Genomic DNA, 24,197 nt, shown 5'->3' with positions numbered 1-24,197 from the left:
TAGCAGACTCGAAGGCAACCCTTCTTCGCCACCGAGACAAGCTTCTCGAACTTTGGCAAGATCTAGGGATCATGGTAAACCTCGAGAAGTCCTCTCTGCAGCCCTCTCAGAGACTGGTATACTTAGGCATGGTCATAGACACCAATCTCCACAAAGCCTTCCCATCAGACGACAGGATAGCAAGGCTGAGGAAGGTCGCGAGACCTTTCCTCACACGAGAAGAACTTTCGGCCTAAACGTGGTTACGTCTCCTCGGCCATCTCTCCTCGGCCATCTCTCCTCCCTGGCCCGTCTGGTTCCCAACAGTCGCCTCAGAATGAGATCTCTCCAGTGGCGACAAGTCGCGGTGGAATCAAGGACACGATTCCCCGGACACCCTGATCCCTATGGGACAACCGGAACAGACGGATCTCCAGTGGTGGGTGGCAGACGAGAACCTACGAAAGGGAGTGGATCTTCTCGTCTTCCCCCGGACTTGATGTTGTTTTCGGACACATCAAAGAAAGGGTGGGAGGCCGACGTTCTGAACCACAGAACCTCAGGCCTGTGGTCAGAATCAGAAAAGTACCTTCACATGAACCTGCTAGAAATGAAGGCTGTGTTCCTGGCACTTAAGAAGTTCCACCAAGTCCTGGCGGGCCACTCTGTGGTAGTAATGAGCGACAACACCACAGTGGTAGCTTATATCAACAAGCAGGGAGGTACCTTTTCAGAACAGCTATCCCATCTTGTAGTAGAGACACTGAGATGGTCCGAAGTCCACTCGATCACACTAGCAGCTCGCTTCATTCCGGGCAAAAGGAATGTGCTCGCTGACAGTCTGAGCAGAGCGACACAGATATTGAGTACCGAGTGGTCTTTGGATCCTCAAGTAGCCAACAAAGTCCTGACTTTGTGGGGTTCCCCGACTGTGGACCTGTTCGCTACAGCGCTGAACTACAAGCTCCCGCTGTACTGCTCCCCAGTCCCGGACCCCAAGGCTCTCTGGCAAGATGCCTTCCAACAACGGTGGGACAACATCGATGTGTACGCCTTTCCCCCGTTCTGTCTGATGAGGAGAGTACTCAACAAGACCAGAATATCGGTCAACCAGTCAATGACCCTCATAGCTCCGCTATAGCATCACGCAGAATGGTTCCCGGACCTTCTGCAACTCCTTACGGTGCCTCCAAGGGAACTCCCTCCACGTCACGAGCTACTCAAACAACCACATGCCAACATCTTCCACAAAGCCGTAGTTTCGCTTCGACTTCACGCCTGGAGACTATCCAGCATCTCCTCAAAGAGAGAGGAGTTTTGCAACAAGTTGCGAACAGAATGTCTGGACACCTGCGCAAGTCATCCGCAGGGGTCTACCAGGCGAAGTGGCGAGTTTTCTGTGGTTGGTGTCGTGGAAGGGGTATCTCTTCACTCGATGCCACTATTCCAGCAATAGCGGAGTTCCTCGTGTATTTGCGGGAGGAAATGCGCCTTTCAGTCTCGGCAGTGAAAGGCTATCGCTCAGCCTTAAGTCTTGCCTTCAGGCTCAAAGGAATGGACATTTCTTTCTCGCTGGAACTTTTTCTTCTCATATGAACCTATGAACTTTCCTGCCCTCAGTCGGAAGTGAGACCCCCTTCTTGGAACGTGGTTCGAGTTCTTTAGAGACCTCCCTACGAACCACTACGCCAGGCTTCAGATCACCACCTTACTTGGAAGACGGTGTTCCTGCTAGCTTTGGCCTCGGCCGAGCGAGTCGGCGAACTACATGGTCTCTCATACGACATCGCCCATTCAAGGGGATGGCTGGAGGTAACGTTCAGGTTCGTCCCTGAGTTTGTTGCCAAGACTCAGAACCCGGAAGTGCCGGACCCTCGGTTCGACTCTTTTCAGGTTTCGAGTCTCCGTTCTGTAACAGATGACCCAGACCATCTCCTACTTTGCCCAGTAAGGAGTCTGAGGTTGTATCTTAAGAGAACAGCTGCAGTTCGTCCCCAGGTTCAAGCCTTGTTCGTGAGCACTGGGAAAACGAAGAGAAGGGTCACCAGGAATACCATCTCAGCCTGGATTCGCAAGGTAATTCATCTGGCCTTGAATCCTGACCCTTCTCCGTCACGTCGCCCTAGAGCGCATGATGTCAGGGGCATAGCTACGTCCCTGGCCTTCAAGGAGAATTATTCAGTGACGCAGGTCCTGCAAGCTGGGGTGTGTAAGCGTCAGACCACCTTCACAGCCCACTACCTGCAAGACGTGACCCACAGGAGGCTCGATACGTTTTCTATCGGCCCTGTGGTGGCTGCACAACAGGTGGTCTAAACCTCAGGCTCCTTAATGGACAAGTAGCAGAAGGTTGAGGGCATTGTTACCTGGTTTTAGTCTGCATGAATGAAAAGGTATGTCTGGCCCTTATTCTTTTCTTCATCCTCTCCTCCCTTGGAGAAAACAGCCTCCTGGGTTCTCTGCACAGCTGATCTCAAACCACTGCAGGTAAACCATGCTTCCTTGTGTTCCTAGTAATACTGTCATGTCCCCATACCCTGACGAGGTGGTATTGGGAGAGTCCTAGCCTAGATTTCCATCTGAGGAACTCCAGGTCAGCTTCCTAGGACGAGTCACTTTTCACCTTCGCACACATCTTACGTAGGCCGCAGTAGTTTCACAGCTGCTAGCGAGGAGCAGGGATTCCCTATTGTCTGAGTACGTAGACACACTAATATGGAGTCCCCGGGCAAGTCAAAGCCAGTATGGCAGCGACTTACCACCCTTCCTAAGGGTTAAGTCACCCCATGTAAATAGTGTGGTTTATATACAAATGACAAATTCGTAGATAATTCGTATTTTTCCTAACTATACAAACCTTAGCTATTTACACATATTTGCCCGCCAGCCCTGTCCCCCGGGATAAGTCCTACCTCTAGGCAAAGTGAAGCACTCACTGTGTGTGTGAGGGGGGAGGGGTAGCAAGCTACCCCTCCCTACCCCTCGCTAGCTAGCGGTGGGGTAGTAAACCCTCGTTAAAATTCTTATGGGTCGTCATTCAGCTACGCCAAAGTAATTACCCCATGTAAATAGCTAAGGTTTGTATAGTTAGGAAAAATACAAATTATCTACGAATTTGTCATGTTTGGTATGTTCTTGTTTGTGAAATACGTAGTTAATAAACAAAACATTTACCTTATGTACATAGCTACCAGTGAATGCTGAAAAACTGGAAATTATTAATGAACCCTGAATGAAAACCCTAGACCTCCTGTGGCTGGTACCACTAGCCACCCCCTACCTAGACTCTGGGTAGGGTGGCCACCTCGCACAAAAAAGTTTAATTGGCTATCTTCCAGCTTTGCCGAAAGATATATCAATATACAAATAATTCCATGTTTTTATGAGTTAAGGAAAATTACAAATTATCTACGAATTAGTCACGCTTTCTTATCATACATACATACATATACCAAGGCACTTCCCCCAATTTTGGGGGTTAGCAGACATCAAACAAATGAAACAAAAAAGGGGACCCTCTCCTCTTTACGTTCCTCCCAGCCTGACAAGGGACTCAACTGAGTTTGGCTGGTACTGCTTTGGTGCCACAGCCCACCCTCCCCCGTTATCCACCACAGATGAAGATTCATAATGCTGAATCCCCTACTGTCGCTACCTCCGCGGTCATCCAAGGCACCGGAGGAAGCGGCAGGGCCTACCAGAACTGCGTCACAATCACTCGCCATTCCTATTTCTAGCACGCTCTCTTGCCTCTCTCACATCTATCCTCCTATCACCCAGAGCTTCCTTCACTCCATCCATCCACCCAAACCTTGGCCTTCCTCTTGTACTCCTCCCATCAACTCTTCCATTCTCTCAACATGGCCAAACTACCTCAACACATTCATATCCACTCTAGCTGCTAACTCATTTCTTACACCCGTTCTCACCCTCACTACTTCGTTCCTAACCCTATCTACTCGAGATACACCAGCCATACTCCTTAGACACTTCATCTCAAACACATTGAATTTCTGTCTCTCAGTCACTTTCATTCCCCACAACTCCGATCCATACATCACAGTTGGTACAATCACTTTCTCATACAGAACTCTCTTTACATTCATGCCCAACCCTCTATATTTTACTACTCCCTTAACTGCCCCTAACACTTTGCAACCTTCATTCACTCCCTGACATACATGTCCTTCCACTCCACCATTTGCTGCAACAACAGACCCCAAGTACTTAAACTGATCCACCTCCTCAAGTAACTCTCCATTCAACATGACATTCAACCTTGCACCACCTTCCCTTCTCGTACATGTCATAACCTTACTCTTACCCACATTAACTCTCAACTTCCTTCTCTCACACACCCTTCCAAATTCTGTCGTTAATCGGCCAAGCTTCTCTTCCGCATCTGCAACCAGTACAGTATCATCCGCAAACAACAACAGATTTACCTCCCATTCATGGTCATTCTCGTCGACCAGTTTCAATCATCGTCCAAGCACTCGAGCATTCACCTCTCTCACCACTCCATCAACATACAAGTTAAACAACCACGGCGACATCACACATTCCCTGTTTCAGCCCCACTCTCACCGTAAACCAATCGCTCACTTCATTTCCTATCCTATTACATGCTTTACTACCTTTGTAGAAACTTTTCACTGCTTGTAACAACCTTCCACCAACTCTATATAACCTCATCACATTCCACATTGCTTCCCTATCACTTCTTATCATACGCTTTCTCCAGATTCATAAACGCAACATACATCTCCTTACCTTTTGCTAAATATTTCTCGCATATCTGCCTAACAGTAGAAATCTGATTCATACAATCCCTACCTCTTCTAAAACCACCCTGTACTTCTAAGATTGCATTCTCTGTTTTATCCTTAATCCTTTTAATCAGTACTCTACCATACACTTTTCCAACTACACTCAACAAACTTAATACCCCTTGAATTACAACACTCATGCACATCTCCCTTACCCTTATATAGTGGTACAATACACGTACAAACCCAATCTACTGGTACCATTGACAACACAAAACACATATTAAACAATCTCACCAACTATTCAAGTACAATCACACCCCCTTCCTTCAACATCTCGGCTCTCACACCATCCCTACCAGATGCTTTTCCTACTCTCGTTTCATCTAGTGCTCTCCTCACTTCCTCTCTTGTAATCTCTCTCTCATTCTCATCTCCCATCACCGGCACCTCAACACCTGCAACAGCAATTATATCTGCCTCCCTATTATCCTCAACATTCAGTAAACTTTCAAAATATTCCGCCCACCTTTTCCTTGCCTCCTCCCCTTGTATCAACCTTCCATTTTCATCTTTCACTGTCTCTTCAATCCTTGAACCAGCCTTCCTTACTCTCTTCACTTCTTTCCAAAACTTCTTATTCTCTTCATATGAACGACCCAATCCCTGACCCCACCTCAGTTCAGCTGCCCTCATTGCCTCACTTAGCTTGCGTTTCACTTCCACATTTTTCTCTCTATATCTTTCTTACTTCTCTACACTATTACTCTGCAGCCATTCTTCAAATGCCCTCTTTTTCTCTTCCACTTTTACCTTCACTCCTTCATTCCACCATTCACTGCCCTTCCTCATGCTTCCTTATATAACCCCCCCAAAAAAAATTGTTAACTGTACAGTACTGTATTTCAGCCTTTAGAAAGAGTAAAAAAAAGAATTTTATTCATAGTTATATAACACCAAATAGAAAAGACAACAATCACAAGCCTCAACTTCTGCAACCGAAAAAGTTTCTTTAGTAATATCCATTTCATTGGTTTGTTCAGAAGTCGATACATTTTTGCTTCATTCCAATTGTCAAGTCATTATATCTTCAGTGATCTTTAACTTTTTCAAAGAGAGGAACATTACTTCCGTTTCTCCTTATATCCTTTCATAGTTTTCCCGTCAGACAATACATTACAGTATTAAACAAGGGCCTCAAAATTCACTCTTATAACTGTGTCTCAAGTTGTCTCCCGTATTTTATTGCTAAGTGCAGTATGCTGTGCTGTATTTTGACTTGTATATTTCTGCTTTTTTTCAATTAGGCTACATTCACAACTATGGTCGTCGGCACCCACTAGTGTCCGAGTATTGGGTTCTGTCGTTAGCCATCAGCCTCCTATCTATGGGGTGGGTGCTTATGTCTGATACATAAGTGTGAATGCACCTTGACTGAAAAGACATTATTATATTTACTAGCCAAGCTGCAACCTTAATTGGAAAAGCAGAAAGATAAGTCGTATAAACTCTGGAATGAGACTGTCAATCCGTTAAACAGAAAAAAATTGGTCACAAGTTTGATCTTCTGAAGATCCACCGATTTAACCACTTAAATAAGAACATCATTCTACAAGCTGGTAATTTCTAGATTGTTAATATTATTACTATCCATGCTACAACCCAAATTGGAAAAGCAGAATGCTACAAGCTCAAGAACTCCAATAAGGAAAGTACCCTAATGGGAAAATGACATAGAGAAGTAACAAATAAAATGAAATGAGAAATAGAAAATGTTAGGAGATTTATTAAGATCACAAACTAGGTTAAGTAGAAGTCATATAAACTGCGAAGCAAAACTTCTGTCAATCTGTTACAAATAAAAGTATTTGAATCAAGTTTGAACTTGTGAAGTTCCACTGATTCAAGTACCAGGATAAGAAAATCATTCCACAACCTACCCACAGCTTATCTGGCAGCTTCACTACTTACATTCTGTTGAGTCAGAATGTTATGCTACCCAGTACAGTACCATAGGTCTTTCATTTCCTTGAAGGTTCTCAAAACCTTGAAAGAATATTCCTGAGTGTTATGGCACTTCATTCATATCTTTCCTTACCATTGTTCTACCCACTGGAGTGCTTTATAGTTTGCTGTTCTTAGATCCTTAAGCAAACGGGGGCCTCTTAGTGGGCAGCTATGCAATATGTGACTCACTGTTTAGATTGGCTCTGTACAGGGGCATTCAGCACCATTTGTGTAATGAAAAGTATCTACAGTACTATAGTATGATAATGATAGCATCATTAATTTTCTTTGCTTTATGTCCATTTTACTACGTGAAAGGTTGCCTTGCAGGTTGATAGCCATTATCACATTTACTTTTGAATGTTTGAACATTTCAAATAGGTAAAAAATTATGTAGCTTAAGCAATAAGGTTGCAAGTTGCACCTGTTCAAAATAATGTTGAAGTTTAGTGATATGTGAGCTTTTCGAGTTATATCTGGGGAATTTCAAGGACAAATTAGGTATTCTTGATGGCGTTCAAAGGTTACCTCCATCATCTCTAACCACTCTGCTATCTTGCTTTAAAAGAACACCCTGTCTACCCATCCCTCCACAACCTTAGGCTTCAGCTCTTGAGGTATTTGACAAGATAGATTGTTGGTGACAAGCTATATAAGGATCATAGATTCAAACTATATCTTTAATCACAATTCAATTATCTTAAGTAGTTATCTAAGGAAGTAAGATATTTCTATATGAGGATCATTCCATCTCATATTTACCTAAGCTATTACTTGCCTAGTTTGCCATTTCAGTTACAGGATCTCGTATGCCATCTTGTAAAAAAATCTCGTATGCCATCTTGTAAAAAAATTTTGTTATGAAATTGTCTGCCCGGATATTTGGTTATGGAAAAACAAATAGTAATTGAAATTGTCTGTCTGGATATTCAATCATGGCAAAACAAAGTTGATTGTTGTCAGGAAATAACTTGAAATATCAGAGAATCTGTTAATTGCCTGTTAGCCATCATCAAACCAGTCTAGAAAGAGGATAAGTCATATTTACTTAACTCAAATGTTCATGCAATAAGATGATGGGCCCTAAAGGTGTAGTTATTGTGATATCCCTCTTATTGTGACCATATCTTTAAAGAACAGTCTAAAGTATGTAAATCAGAGAAGAAAACATCATACAAGTGTTTAATTTTCTATAAAAATTTATAAAAAACATTGATGTCAGTGTTATGGCATTACTAAAAGATAATGTTTTTATTTCTAAATTATTATTTCTGAATTTTTATGTTGTGGTTCTTGATTATTAGTAAACATTCCACCATTATATAGTATTTTTAATCCAGTACTAGGTTGTTACACCAAACCTTCATAAATTAAGATAAATTTTAATTATTGTTTTTCTGGTTTTCAGAGTTCAGATGCTTTGAATCCAGATCGTTTGTATGATTTGGCTGCTGTAGTGGTACACTGTGGGACCGGTATTAACAGAGGGCACTATATAGCAATAGTTAAATCTCATAGATTTTGGCTGTTGTTTGATGATGATGCAGTAGACGTAAGTATTTTATTATAAAAATTACTTTCCTTCGTTTTTATTACAAATTATTGTACACCCTTTCTTTCTATTGGCAATTATATTTAGTTTAAAATATTTCTTGTGATAACCGAGTTATCATGTTGCTTTAAACTCTTACCGTAAATATATATTATTATCATCTTCATTTGGTTCAAAGGAATTTACATTATCCTGTTTAAGAAGACCCTTACATATAATTTCAAAAGATAAAAACAGTGCAAAGATAAGAAGTGTGCAATATATTGAAAAGGATTTAAACAAATGTAAATATATAAATCTGTTAAATTCCTTTTATTCCTACACTTAATACAAACTGTTGACCCTTATTAGGAGTATGACTTCAGAGAGAAGTTGGAAACGGCTGTTATACTTTTAACAAGGTTTGCTGAAGGTAATCATATATTCCCTAGTTTGCAATTTGGTTTTCGTAAAGGCCTTGGAGCATGTGATGCCCTTCTTACAATCTCCAATGCTGTACAGAAATCCCTTGATTGTGGTCGGGAAGTTCGTATGATTGGCATTGATTTTAGTGCTGCCTTTGACCGTGTTAATCATGAGGCCCTTGTTTTCAAACTGAAACAGTTGGGAGTGGGTGGGTCGTTTCTTAGCATTATCATTGATTTTTTAAGTAATAGATCTCAATGAGTTGTTGTTGATGGGCACCATAGTGATTATAGGAATGTGATATCCGGTGTTCCACAGGGTAGTGTTCTTGACCCATTACTTTTCATACTATATACACATGACATGTGGTTTGGCCTAGAAAACAAGCTTGTTGCATATGCAGATGATGCTACTCTCTTTGCATCAATTCCATCCCCTGAATGTAGAGCTAGGGTTGGTGAATCCCTTAATAGAGATTTAGCTAGAATTAGTGCATGGTGCAAATTATGGGGTATGAAGTTGAATCCCAACAAAACTCAAAGTATGATTGTAAGTAGGTAAAGGACGGTGGCTCCTCAACATCCGGATCTCAGTATTGATAATGTTTCTTTAAATATGTATGACTCTTTCAAAATTTTAGGTGTGATTCTCGACAGTAAATTTACTTTTGAGAAACATATAAGGTCTGTGTCTTCTTCAATTGCACAAAAAATAGGCTTATTGAGAAAGTCTTTCAAGATTTTCGGTGATCAATCTATTCTGAAGAAGTGTTTTAATTCTTTCATTCTACCTTGTTTTGAGTATTGTTCTCCTGTCTGGTGTTCAGCTGCTGATTCTCATCTTAATTTGTTGGAAAGAAACTTACGGTCTATTAAATTTCTTATTCCTGATCTAGATATTAATCTCTGGCACCGTCGTTCAATTAGTTCATTATGCATGTTGCATAAGATTTTTCATAACTCTGACCATCCTTTACAGTCAGATCTCCCTGGACAATTCTATCCTGTTCGTAATACTAGGCAGGCAGTTAATTCTAATAGCCAGGCCTTCTCCATCACGAGGCTCAATACTACGCAGTACTCTAGAAGTTTTATTCCAGCTATGACCAAGTTGTGGAATGATCTTCCTAATCGGGTGGTTGAATCAGTAGAACTTCAAAAGTTCAAAGTTGGAGCAAATGCTTTTTTGTTGACCAGGCGGACATGAGTCTTTTTATAGTTTATTTATGACATATTTGTTTTTGATGTTGTTAATAGTTTATATATGACATGTCTGGTTTGACGTTGTTACTTATTTTAGAATGATTTATTGTTAATTTGTTCTCTTCATTTATTTATTTCCTTATTTCCTTTCCTCACTGGGCTATTTTTCCCTGTTGGAGCCCCTGGGCTTATAGCATCTTGCTTTTCCAACTAGGGTTGTAGCTTGGATAGTAATAATAATAATAATAAACAGTGGTTGACCGACAGAGCAAAACCCATATTGGCTTTGGCCACAGCTTTTGCACATGTACTTTTCTGCGTCCTTAATCTGTTTATTTAATCTTTTTTTTTTTCCAGAATGTTAGTTTTTTTTTTTATTATTATTCTCATAGCTACCCCAACTTGAGAATATTTATACAAAGTATTGGGTTATATTATGAGCTATAATTGATATTATTAATTTATTTATTTATTTTACCCTTTTAATCCCTATTTATTTCACATCTAAATTTTATTGTATGAAAGTGTTGCGGTTTCTATTAAAGGTTAAAATGATACTAAATGGTGTGAGTATACAGATATGATTGAATGATTTTCGTTATATAGCGCTGAATGGCCTTTGATGCCCCAGTGCTTGGCTTAATGCCTAAATCCTATATTCAATTCAATCCAAGGGCAGATATGCTACTTTGCCTAGGTAAAACCAGCTGTCATTGTGGCTGATATGTAAGCAAGCTGGAGGTAGAGCCCCATCAATTCGGTTTTATTTACAGGGGACGTATCTGTTTATGGGCATCTCCTCGTGAGGAGTGTAAGGCATGGCCTCCCTTGTAGTGGGTGGAGTTTGCATAGTAGTAGTCTGAGAGGGACTCATTGGTATCTGACTTGGTAACCCCCTAGCTGATGCCAAAGTAACTCTATAGCTTCTACCCTTCTTCAGGAGCTAATCCTGCTGTTTCCCCTTTACATTCCTTTGTAGGAATTTGGAAGGAGCAGGGAGAGACTGCCTTGTCTTCTGGCAGCACTTGGAAGGAGGCAGGACTAATGCCTTTCCCCAGTGATGGCAATAAACCCCTGCCACACTCTCAAAAACCTGCTGTTGATGTATTGCCTTTTGAGGACCCTTGCAAGGAATGTGGACCTAGGCAAATTGTGGGCTTACCTAGGCATAGATGGTGCCCATCTGCGGAGTGGCTTCTTGAGATGCTAGCTGCCACTAAGTCTGGAAAGTCTCCTGCCACTATGCCATCTTTTTTGGCTGCCTCTGCAGAGGAGTGATGTGTTGTGGCCCCCTTCGACAAGTCCTTTCCTCCTGCTGCAGTGGCTCTTTTGTCTTGGCCAGCTGCAGAATTAAGGTCGCCAATAGCCTGGAAATCCTTGACATTGATGAAGTGATGTGGTAAACAAAGCGCACACTCACCTTCCCTTGCCATTTCTCCTGTTCCTGTACCCTTGTAATCTGTTCTTGTGCCTTTTTCATGGCTTGCCAACACTTGGACGTGATGCCTGCTACCCTCGAGAAGAGGTGGTCACCTGTGATGTGCACGCCTGCCACAAGCACGACCAGCAGGCAGCAGGTCTCCATGTTACTCGTCCCTGTATGCAAAGGATCCTCTTATTTCTCCAGGCCTCTTAGTTGCCTAGTATCAGGTCTCTGCCCCTCCCTATGTGTTCACACCAGGTTGTACACATTGTGAACAATTGCCCGATGCTTGGACTTCTAGTGTTAGGACACCCCATGTTAGTCACCTGTCCTGAAGACTACACACTCAGAAAGCGAGTGCTTCCGCATCCCAAGACAAGGATTCAAGGTTTGCTGATTTTCCAATCCTGGTCACTTGTTCCTTCTCATCACTGTCAGAGGTGACATTGACTTCTGACGTAAGGGCCCTTTGAGTTCATCTACTTCAAGAGGTTATTCCAGTTAACCAGCTGACAGTGACTTCCAAATCAAGATCTGCTACACCAGTGCCTTCCACAAGGTTCCCCCCCTTCAATCCTGGTCTGGCCGTGCCCAAAAGGGAAGAAGGGGATTTTAATGTCAGCATTTCTTGCATCTATCTGCCATGAGTGGAGAGATGCCTGTTGAGCTATTGAGGAACTTTGCGGCGACATGTAGCTGAAAGGTGGATGGTACAAGTCCTCCGCAGCATACCAACTTTTTTCACCAACTCTCTTCCTCCCCTCTCCATCTGATGAGATTCTAGACATATTATTTGAAATCTCCGATGACTGTGGCTCTCGCATCAGAGGTAATGTCATTCATGTAGAAGAATGCTCTAAAAGTTGGTCAAACAAGTCTCCTGAATTCTACAGTCACCCATTCCTTGTGGAAAAGTCAACCAGGGGAGGGAGACAAGTTATCAACCTCTGAAAAAAATTTTCACTGAAAGTTTTGTTCGAGATGGAAATGGTGAGCATAATTCATGCAACCATACGGAAGGACAACTTCCTGCTTTCTATGGACTTGAAGGATGCATATTTTCAGATACCGATCCATGAGTCAAGCCGAAAGCACCTCTGTTTCATCCTCAAGGGAGTTGTGTACCAATTCAAAACCCTGTGCTTTGATCGTCTACTGGTCCCTGTGTGTTCACCAGTGAGTTTACTTCAACTTGTCTCCGTTCGAACAAGATACTTCTTTTCTAGTATCTCATTGATTGGTTGACATTATCATCCTCTTGAAGGCAGTTGCTTAGGATTGAGACAAACTCCTTTCCTTTTACCTCGATCTGAGGATCATAATCTCCTGCCCAAGAGAAGGATGGACTTGCGAATGTAGACAGACACGGCAGCACTGATAGTTTTCCCATCAATAAAATCAGGGAGGTAGCGCAACAGTTTCTGACCTATCGACGACTTCCGACTTCACTTCCGTCATCTCGGACATCTCAAGTTGTTGGAGAAGCTTGTGCCCCAGGGGCACCTCCACCAGAAATAACTTTAGTGGTGTCTGAAACATTACTGGTCAGCAACCACTGATCCTTCCCACTAGTTGGTTCTGGCCAAAACAGTGGCAAGTGTGTCTGGAATGGTGAGCTGAGCAAAGAAAACCTTACCTGGAGAGTTCCACTCAACTCCCTAATTACAGATACTGATGTTCACAGACACATTTAAGGTTTGTTAATTAGTTTTAACAAAGGTAAAGTATAACTTTCATTCTTCCTCTATACAGACCCAAGACTATAAAGTTAAATTTCCTGCCTCAACCCGTCATTGACCTTAGATGTCAGGTTGCCAGAAAACCTCAAATCAATCAATCAAATCCTGCCTCAATCACCCTGCAAATCTTAGTTGTTCCGTAACCGAAATACAAACCACGCTATTTACAAAGGGTTATTACTTTTAGCGTAGCTGAAATGGCGAGCCATTAGAATTTAACGAGGGTGTATTACCCCCCGCGCTAGTTAGCGGGGGGGGTAGGGGAGTGGTAGCTAGCTACCCCTCCTCCCCCTCACACACACGTGAATACTCACTTTCACTTTTGGCTCGGACTGTGACAGACGTCTCTGTCTTGGTCCTCGCTTGGCAGCCATTGTCTGTTTTGTCTTTACTTAATCGCTTACTTTTCTTTTACTCAATATATATGTAAACATGTTTTCATGTTTGTATATATATTTGAGTATAGAAATAAGTAAGTTTCCTTTTCAGATGTGTGTGTGTAGTGTACGATATCTACGTGGAGGCCTCGGCAGTTAGGCCACCACGGCGTATTTTATGGGTGGCGATCGAGTTTGACTTATGTCTTTCTCTCTCTCTCTCTCTCTCTCTCTCTCTCTCTTGAGGTCGTTCACCCTTTTACTACGTGTTACTACGCCCTTGTAGCCTAGCTTCCTTTCCGTGTGGGGGGTTGCTACGCGTACGTTTGTATCAATTAGTTATGAATCTAATTGTAGTTGTTTTTTTTCAGCTTGTAGAACGATTCCTTTCGGGGTTTTCGTTCTTTCTTTAGTGTTCATTCATTTTTTTAATTACATAATTACATAGTTACATAATTATAATTGTTATAATTCTGTTTTGGTTACAGCTCTCCTTCCGCGAGTGTAAGTGGTTGTGAGGGCACGTGCCTGTTGTGTAATTCTTGTTCCTTTCCCTCGGGATTCCTCTTCGGAGCCTTCCCGGGGGAATGAATGTGTACTAATATTATTTGTTTTATTTTTTTACAGTTACCGATCTAGTTCGTTTCTGTAATATAGCAACGGTGTGAGCTGTCTGGTTGAGTCCTGGGGATTCGGCTGTTGCTGCCTCCCCCCTTGTATTTTCGTCAGGGGCGTGTCTCCTTCTACTGGTAGTACTCCCGTGTCGACGGACAGCTCTCCAGTTCATTTTAGAACAGTCAGGAGGCTTGCCTCCTTGGGCGGATAACTTTCCTTCCGAGGGAAGTTTTTTTTCCTGTCCAGGCTTGAGTTTTTCCCCTTTTGGGGGGTTCTTCTCTTGCCTTTTTTTCGTGCGACTATGCTCTTGGTGCTGAGCGGTCGCACCTGCAGTTTCGCTCAAGGGGCTGGGCAACTGCAGGAGCTCCTCTTCGGAGGATTGCTCCTTTTAGGTCACTGGCTGACCAGTCTCTTCCTCGAAGTGTTTCTCTTTCGTTCGCGAGAGAGTACACTCATAGAGACTCCTCTTCGGAGGTTTCTTCTGTTGCTGTTGCTGTTGGCCTCCCTCGCCGTAAGGCCCTCCGTCCGCCTCGTCGTAAGGGCCTCTCATCTCCCTATAAGGGTGCTTGAGGCGCCCTTTTGGATCTCCGTTTGCAGCCTACACTCCTTTTTTCTCGATCTTCCGCCTTGGTGCAGATGGACAGCAGTCTGATCTCGTCTTCCGACGGGCAACGGTCTTCCCGACGGACAACGGTCTGCCCGACGGACAGCGGTCTTCCGACGGACATCAGTCTCCCGGCGGACAACGATTCCTTCGGGGCAAAGGGTTGCCCCCACGGGGGTTCTTCCCTTGCGTGTCAGGGTTTCCCTGCGCGCCCTTCTGCTCATCAGCGCTCTCCTGTTCGTCAGCGCTTTCAAGATGATCTTCCCTGCGGTTCCTGTTACGTGCCCTGTGCGCCCACGTTCGCCCTCGCGATCTAGAACTTCGGTTCAGGTCGGGGTCAAGGACTTCTTCTTTGCGCAGGCTTCCACGCGTAGCCTTCTGCTCGTCAGCGATCATCAGCTCGCCAGCGATCATCAGCTCGCCAGCGATCATCAGCTCGCCAGCGATCTCCGGATCGCCCACGTGTGTTACAGCTGGCACGCCAACGTTCTCCAACACTTCTGAAGGAACATGGTTAGCCAGCTACTAGCTCACCTGCGCATGCTGATCGCCATCGCACGACCCTCAACTGCGGATGCTGATCACCATCGCGCGACCCTCAACTGCGGATGCTGATCGCCATCGCGCGACCCTCCAACCCTGAACGATCGCCCTCCTCCGGATGCTGATCACCATCGCACCCTTTCACGCGATCATTCACCTGCGCATGCTGCTCGCCATCGCACAACCCTGCACGATCGCCCGCTTACGCATGCTGCTCCTCATCGCACAACCCTGAACGATCGCCCTCCTGCGGATGCTGATCACCATCGCACCCTTTCACGCGATCATTCACCTGCGCATGCTGCTCGCCATCGCACAACCCTGCACGATTGCCCGCTTACGCATGCTGCTCCTCATCGCACAACCCTGAACGATCGCCCTCCTGCGGATGCTGATCACCATCGCACCTTTTCACGCGATCATTCACCTGCGCATGCTGCTCGCCATCGCACAACCCTGCACGATTGCCCGCTTACGCATGCTGCTCCTCATCGCACAACCCTGAACGATCGCCCTCCTGCGGATGCTGATCACCATCGCACCCTTTCACGCGATCATTCACCTGCGCATGCTGCTCGCCATCGCACAACCCTGCACGATTGCCCGCTTACGCATGCTGCTCCTCATCGCACAACCCTGAATGATCGCCCTCCTGCGGATGCTGATCACCATCGCACCCTTTCACGCGATCATTCACCTACACATGCTGCCCGCCATCGCTTACCATCACGCGGTCATTATCGCCAGCGATCTTCTTCACCTACGCGGCAGCACGATCCCTCGCCGTCACGCCATCGCTTGCGTTCGTCGCCTCGGACACGTGTTCATTTACCTGCCCACTCGCCTGCGCGATCGCTCGCCTGCGCGCCTGCGCGATCGCTCGCCTGTGCGCCCGCGCGATCGCTCGCCTGCGCGCCCGCGCGATCGTGCGCCCGCTCGCCTGCGCGCCCGCGCGACCATTCGCCTTTGCGCGACTGTTCGCCTTTGCGCAACCGTTCGCCCTCGCGCGACCATAGTTCGCGGCGAATTCCACAGCCGGTGGTAGCAGCAGGGACGCGTGCTCCTAGACGGCACTCGGGATCACCTCCATCCAAGCACAGGTTGGTAGTGCAGGACGAAGACGGGTCAGTACAGCATTCTTCCCCACCTTCTTTTCAGGCAGGTATCGTCGGGTCCACTCCAAAGGATCGCCCGATCCCTTTCACCTTAGCGAGGATTTCGGACTCTGTGTCCTTGGAGCAGCAGACATGGTTTGGTCCGCTGGCACGGGCGTTAATGAGGGTTATGAAACCAGTACTCGCCGGCCAGGGTAACAAACCAGCGGCTGTCTCTCCTACGCTGAAGAGAAAGAGAGGAGTGGACTTCGTGGTGACTTCCCCCAGGGCGAAGTTGGTTCCCAAGAGGTCGGTCTCGAGGGTCCCCTCTCCTGTACGAGTACTCTCTCCTTCTCCTGCCCTGGAAGGATTTTTGGCGGGGGGGGGCTTTCCGTTCAAGATTTCTCCATCGGACAAGGGGTGACTGCTTACCTCTTCCTCTGGGAGCTTACCAGGTTCTTTCCCTCCTCGGTTACGGCCCGAGGTTTGGTTCAAGGAAGCTACAGGAAGATCAAGGGTACTTTCCTCCTCTCGAGCTCAGACACCTTGGCCTTTCGTCGTTAAGTATCTACTTGCGGACAAGCTCGATGTTGTACCATCTGGACGCGCTGACTGAAGGCTTCCTTCGGGTGTCTCATCTGTGGAGGTCGACGACCTCAGACACCCTTCCATCCTTGAGAAGAGTTTTGTCTGTGCCCAAGGACAGAGACTTAGACAGCTGCTGTGCGGAGTAAATCGACTTCCGGTTTCACTCCTCCAAGGCGCTTTCTTCCAGACTCTGCAGGGCTCCAGCGCCCTTTTCTTTCAACCACGTCGGCCTAAGTTATCGGCTACGACAACTGGGACAAGGTGTCCAATTGCAGTTTCCTCCTGTCAGGAACAGATGGCACGGGAGATTCCCCCGGGGGGGCATAGGCCTAAAAGGAGTTCACGAACTCTAGGATTGCAGGTTTTTTCGCTGGGAGGATGCTTAAGGTTACTCATCCGAATGACAGCTTCCCGATGCCCATTCCCGCACAATCTCTGTGAGTAGCCAAGGATATCGCGCCTGCTGTCTCTGTCAGCGAATTCAGTGTCTCTGAACCTCTATGCCATAGCGTCAGCAGAGTTGCCCGGTTGGGCAGAATGATCCATACCTTAGGCGAAGGTCTTAGGATCATCGACGGCTTCACCCCCGGTCCCCTCAGTCGATCCTTTCTTGTAAGGAAGGATCTGAGAGGGGATGTCCATAGTCGACCTCTCAGTCCTGATCAAGTTTGTCGAACAAACTTCGGCCAGCGTAGACCAGCAGAATCGATCAGACTGGTAACGAGGCGACAGGACTCCTTTAACCCTGGATCGGAAGGACGGGTACTTTCAGTTTCCATTCCATCCATCTTCCAGGGTGCTCGTCGAATTCAGCCTAGACTGCAGGTATTCCTGCTTATGATGCAGTGTGGCTATCCCGCCGTGGCATAGCAGGTTTGTTTCCCCAGAGAACTCTCCCTGCCTTCCTCTTGGCCGCTCAGGTGCAGGCTTCCGCCTCCTCTGCTGTTTGGAGGGCTGGTCAACTCCGGTAGGCTCGGGTTTCGACCTTCTTCAGCGCCGGGACTAGCTTCCGGAATGTGACCATGAGTGTGGGCTCATGGTATTTTGCTTGGAGCCTTCTCTTCCTCTGCCTCAACATCTGGAGTATCTGGCCATGATTTTGAGTCAACCGCCTTACCACATTGGAAACCCCGCTTCTCGTCCGTCCAGCGAGGTTAAGTAACGTCGGTACTTGGATGGGTGACCACCTGGGGACGCCAGATTCTGTTACCGCATCCTCCGAGCCTTCCTTTCGGTTGACTGTGGCAAGACTGAGGAGAGTCGCAGTACCTGTTCTCAGTCAAGCAGAGCTTTCAGCCCTACCTTGGAACGTTTCCTAGTTCTTCTTTCCTCATTGACCCGTCTATAGTCCGAACGGTCGCCTCAGGATAAGTTCCATGTGGGGCGATCCAAGTCCCGGTGGCTTCAGGCAATGTTTAACCGGACTCCCTGGCCCTATGGGACCAGCGGAACTATTAAACCTGCAATGGGTGTTGACCTATGGAGCCTCTTGATGGTAGTGGATATTCTCGTCCTTTCCCCACATTCTTGATGCGGTTCTCGGACTCGTCAAAGGAAAGGGGGGGGGGGGCCATGTTCCGGTCCAGGCCTATGGTCAAGACCTGAAGGATACCTCTCCATCATTCAGGCAGGCTTAAGGGCCTTAGTCTGGCCCCTCTTCAGATCCTACAGCTCCTGCCAAGTCGCCCCGTTGCGCGTCGACTTCATCCTAACTAGCAGGGGACGCATTTTCACACCTTCACATCTTGTAGTAGAGATACCGGGATGATTGAGATTCTCTCAATTCCACCATCGGCTCTCTCATTCCAGGCAGGGGAATGTCTCTCTCAGACTATCCGAGCAGAGCCTCATAGAGAGAGTGTACCTAGGGGTCTTTGACCTTGGGTAACCAGCAAGTGCTGGTCTGGGGGACCTGATCGCAACACCTTGGAACCTCAAGCTTCCACTAGTCTTACCCCCAGTCTCAGACCCCGAGACTCTGGCAAGATGCATTCCGGTGATGGTGGGACAAATTCGACGCCTGCGTCTTCCCTCCTTTTTGTCTGCGGACAATGGGTCTCAACAAAACCAGGTTGTCTGTCAACCTTTCAATTGGAGAGCTCCACTGGGACTATGCGCAGAACGGTTTCTGGACCCTCTGCTTCCCCTGACGGAACTCCCGGGAGAGCTTCTCCCACGGCGCAGACTACTCAAGCAACCACACTGCGACATCTCTCCCGAACCGGGGCATCGCTTCGGCTTCATGCCTGGAGACACTACGCTTCCTCCTCTAGAAGAGACAACCCGCTACAGTCGCGGTACGGAGGTCGCGTCATCTGCGATAGTCATCCACAGGGGTCTCCCAGGCAAAGTGAAGAGTCTAAGGTGGTGGGTGCCGTGGGAGATATACCTCTTCCCGTGAGGCCTCTTCTCCAGCAATAACGGTCTTATTGCCTTTCGGCGGGAGGAAGCTCCTTTCCGCTCTCGGCAATGAAGCCTGTCGCTCAGCCTTTCCCTGACCTTCAGGCTTAAAGGAATAACTTTTTCCTGCCCGCTGGATCTTACCTCGCTCATGCGAAGCTACGATCGTCCCTGCCCTAGTCGGAGGAAGACCTCCAACTTGGAGCATGGCTCGGACTTTTAGTCCTTTAAGAGATCTTCTCAAGACCCGTTTACGACAGGCCTCGGATTGTATTCCGCCTTGGGTCTTCTGCTCACTCTGGCCACGGCCAGTGTGTAAGCAATCTTCTTGGTCTCTTACTACTCCCCCCTTTCTAAGGAAGAGGGGAAGGCAACATTCAGGCTCGCTCCTGAGTTGTTGGCTAGACTCAGAATCTGAGGGTCCCGACCCTTCGGTCCGATTCATTCAAGATTTCGAGTCTCCATTCTGTGTGTTATGTCCCAAGACCTTCTCTTTCTTGCCAGTAAGGAATCGAGAGGTTAGCGCTGGGAACAGCTGCAGTTTGGCCTCAGTTGCAGCCGATTTGGGAACACATGGAGGACATGGGGGGAGAGTCACCAGTATACCTCTTCAGCCCGGACTCGAGTACATTCATCTCGACCTGTCTTCAAACCCTCCCCCGTCACGTCGCCCTACAGCACGATGTTGGATACATCGCAACGTCCTCGCCTTCGAGTAATACTACTCTGTGACGCAGGTGCTACAAGCTGGAGTCTGGAAGCGTCTGATGACCTTCGCAGCCCGCTTCCTGCAGGGCGTGACCCTCAGGAGTCTCGATACGTTTTCTATCGCTCTGTGGTGGCTACACAACAGCTGGTCTAACCTCAGGCTCCTTTTTGGACAGGTAGCAGAAGGTTGAGGGCATTGTTATCAGGTTTTAGTCTGCATGAACGAAAGAAGTATGTCTGGCCCTTACTTCTTTCTTCATCATCCCCTCTACGGGGAAGCAGCATCCTGGTCTCTGCATAGCTGACCTCGAACCTCTGCAGGTAAACCATGCTTCCTTGTGTTCCGAGTATTGAGTCAATACTGTCGCGTCCCCCATACCCTGACGAGGTGGTATTGGGAACGTCCTAACCCAGAGTTCCTTCTGGAACTCCAGGTCAACTGCCTAAGACGGGTCACACTTCTTCCTTCACACACAAGCTTACGTAGGCCACATGGTTCCTTGCGGAGCAAGGAACTTGTGAGGTGCAGGGACTCCTTTTCTCGAGTGCGACTCACTCGGATTCTGAGTCCCCGGGTAAAGCCAAAGCCAGTATGGCTGGGGACTTTCCACCCTTCCTAAGGGATAAGTCACCCTTTGTAAATAGCGTGGTTTGTATTTCGGTTACGGAACAAATGACAAATTCGAAGATAATTTGTATTTTTCCTAACCATACAAACCTTAGCTATTTACACATATTTGCCCGCCAGCCCTGTCCCCCAAGACAAGTCCTACCTCTAAGTGAAAGTGAGTATTCACGTGTGTGTGAGGGGGAGGAGGGGTAGCTAGCTACCACTCCCCTACCCCCCCCCGCTAACTAGCGCGGGGGGTAATACACCCTCGTTAAATTCTAATGGCTCGCCATTTCAGCTACGCTAAAAGTAATAACCCTTTGTAAATAGCTAAGGTTTGTATGGTTAGGAAAAATACAAATTATCTTCGAATTTGTCATAGAGGTTAAAGTGTGATTTGCTATACCTGTTCGGTGGGTGGAACCTATCTCTCGCTCGACAGTCAACCACTGTTTAGTTCGTTAAAAGTTTAACGGCTGTTTTTAGCTTCACCAGAATCATTCTCCAATTAAAGGTCTTAGGTTTGTATAGTTAGGGAAAAACTTTAAAATTTATAATTTCAAAAGCATTCATCAAGTACTACTTTCTAATATGGTCAACTGTGTTTAAGCTAGTCCTGTGATAAGGAATGCCGAATGTTTTACGTAAAGGATAACTAAAAGAAAAGACGATTACCATGATCATTCTTTACATAATACTTTGCTAATTAGTAACCAAATTTTTGCATTCATTTACTGTTCATTCAAGCTACTATTTGCCAATCTTTTTGTTTTTTAATCATGATTGTCATAAGATTAAGGGTTTATAGGCTTTGAAGACTACTGAATAAAATTGATTAGCTGTTTAGCATCTCATGAATAGCATTGGAAATTTTTTTTTTTTCTTTTCATTTCAGAAAATTGATGCATCTCTTATGGAAGAATTTTACGGTTTAACTTCCGAGATTCAGAAGTCTTCTGAGACGGGGTACATCCTCTTTTATCAAGCTCGTGATCCTACGTAACGAGTGAAGTAGCCTAAAGAGCTTTTCCGTCTCCCCATTTTCCCGGTTCCAGTGGATAAGGCCAACACTTTTTGCTGGCCATGCCATTTACAGACTGAATTAAGTAGAGAGAGGCTCCTAATCTTTTAAACAAGGGTTCAGTCTAGTTGTGTATTTAATGTATTTATAGAGTTGAGTTTTATTATAGATTAAATGCACGAAATGTATATTTGTATCAGATTTGAATAGTCATAACAAATGTTATTGTACTGTAATATTGAGAAGGCAACATGTAAATAAGAGTTTATAAAAGATTCTTTAAATTATTAAAATGGCTGGGAAGTTAAATTATAATCGGCCATCCTTTAATACTGTTTCTTTTACCTGAACTTTGAACAAGTTGAGGATTTCATAACTCTTTAACTTCCTTCTCATCTCTGCCTGATTTTGATGTGGGGTTCATATTTCCGACTGACTTTTTACACTGTAATCTTACCTTGCTCAAGTCTTACTCGTTAATTCCCTTGCACTTCCACCCTAATCATTTTCTTTTCCTTGCCACATATTTCTTATCCTTTATTACATGACCATATCACTTGTCTACCTTTTTTACCCTTCTCTCCTTGTCCCATCATTCCTCCTCCATCTCTTGCTTCTCACCACTAAATTCACCCATTTTCTTGTGATTTTTATCATTTATATCTAAGCCACATCATTATTGTTGGTCTAATAAATTGTTTTATATACTATACCTTTTTAATAATGCTCCTAGCACTTAGAACAAATAATGCTTCCAATATTTGTACTTTCTCCAAGATATTTTTTTTGCTTCAGCATTCGATTCATTATTCATCAGTGTTGATCCTTTTCCTATAAATCCACATTTACCTTGACTAACTTCCACAATACAATTTTCACAATATGCAGGTATTCTATCTATAACTTATATTAATTTTGTATCCATAGGTATGACCACAGAAAATTCAATTGTATCTATGCTTATATAAACTTTTGTTCCTTTAAAATAGTTAATGATAGGTAGTAAGAAAGGGCTCTCACCTGTTGGGAGCTCTACATTCTTATCTTAGCCACAACCAGTACAAATGTACTGTTGCGCTCTAACCAAAAGTTTTTATATTTTTCTTTTTCTTGCAGAAACTGAATTTTGGCTGTTTTTGTTTGTGGATATGGATGTGAAGGAAATTCACACTTGCCAGGGAAAGGGTGGACATTTCACGGCTAAACCTACTGTAGATAAACACACTTCTGCATTGCGGTTGGGTCATTATTGTTCACAATCTTCCCCGTGGGCCAAGTGTATGTCATAGCCTCCTGTGCAGTGGCAGGTGTATGTCTTGAAGAATAGGAAGAGAGCCAAGCCTTCTCTGCTGTCTTTTGGCAGTGGCCAAGATACTAAGGAACCCTCTCCTTTTTCGTGGCGATTGCCACCACTGCATCTGGGCATACTCCCATGGCTCGGTCCCCAGAAATATGCATCAGGAGAGAGTAGACCACGTCTTGTATGTCATCGGGCTTTTCAGGTTCTGATGGTGTGTGGGCGGGGGGGGGGAGGTTACCTAGTTAATCACCGTGCCCCGCGGGAGGTTGGAAGCTCTTCTCCCAGTGCCGTGCAGATTGCTGACGACGAATTTGATCTAAGGAAGGCTAAGGCTTGGCTTCCATAAGTCTGTCAGGTAGGTCCTCTATATGACTGTTGTTGATGGCCCTGTGATCCCCGAGTCCAAAAGAACAGTAAAGGTGCACCCTTCTACACCAGTGCCAGGAGGAAATGTTCTGGCACAAGTCTGTGCCATACTTAAAGTTAGGCATAAGGTGGCTCCAAGGCAGAATTATACGTTGCGTCAGTGCCGGGTGGCTATCCTTGCATCAACCTCCTTTAACCCTGTGCCTGTGGTTCTGAGGTATGTAGTCTCTTCTGCTGTTCCAGTGAGGCCAGCCCCTGTGTCTGTATCACAAGCCCCAGTGAGTGTGCCTTGCCCCTCTCCGTAATAGTGTTCCCTAGTGTTGTGGTTCCTGTTGCAGTAACCACAGTGGTCTTTCGCCATGTGGGAGTGTTGTCGTTGATAGTTGCTCAGACCTAGACTCCTTACACAGCCTGAGGTGAAGGTTAATAAGAACAAAATTGTTCGCGTCTTTCTTCCTCCTAAGACTTCCAACTCTTAGATGCTTTCTCCTCAAAGAATAGGAAGAGATATAAGAACACCACATTTCTTTTGGGGAGGAAGGCACCACTTATGGTTGCTGAGGCCACATCGATGGCCCTATGTTTCATTCCTCTTAATGCTGCGACCAAGGTTTCAAAGTCATCAGGAGAGGCAGAAATGTATGGCCCCGTATATCCTCTGTTACCCAGATGGAGTACTTTGGCACTGTCCATCACTCTACCTACCTAAGCAGTAGACTCCTGCTCCTCTCTCAAGTTGCAACACATTGGTAGACCAACCCTAGAGGCTTCCACAAGATGGGGCGAGTGGTCATTCCTCTGTCTCAGCCAACAGAGGGAAGAGTACAAGTTACAACTGCCATCTCGGCAGTGATTCGGACTAGGGATTCTTCCACCGCTGTTGTGGGCCTTCTTC

General features: G+C 45.7%; 1 protein-coding gene across 2 annotated transcripts in view; it reads left to right on the top strand.

Annotated features, from left to right (window-relative positions):
* Positions 1–22,346, top strand: part of Usp12-46 (Ubiquitin-specific protease 12/46) — a 64,525-nt gene extending 42,179 nt beyond the window's left edge. For both annotated transcript variants that reach the window (XM_068388029.1, XM_068388028.1), the window contains exons 8-9: positions 8,164–8,307; positions 21,511–22,346. In XM_068388029.1, the coding sequence (XP_068244130.1) occupies positions 8,164–8,307; positions 21,511–21,618 (252 nt within the window). In that variant the 3' untranslated portion in view covers positions 21,619–22,346. The remainder of the gene's footprint in view (positions 1–8,163; positions 8,308–21,510) is intronic.
* The last annotated feature ends 1,851 nt before the right edge of the window (positions 22,347–24,197 follow it).

This window comes from Palaemon carinicauda, chromosome 15 (genome assembly GCF_036898095.1).
Source record: "Palaemon carinicauda isolate YSFRI2023 chromosome 15, ASM3689809v2, whole genome shotgun sequence".
In the NCBI taxonomy this organism is placed as follows: domain Eukaryota; kingdom Metazoa; phylum Arthropoda; class Malacostraca; order Decapoda; family Palaemonidae; genus Palaemon; species Palaemon carinicauda.
This window is presented reverse-complemented; position numbering and strand designations above follow the sequence as displayed.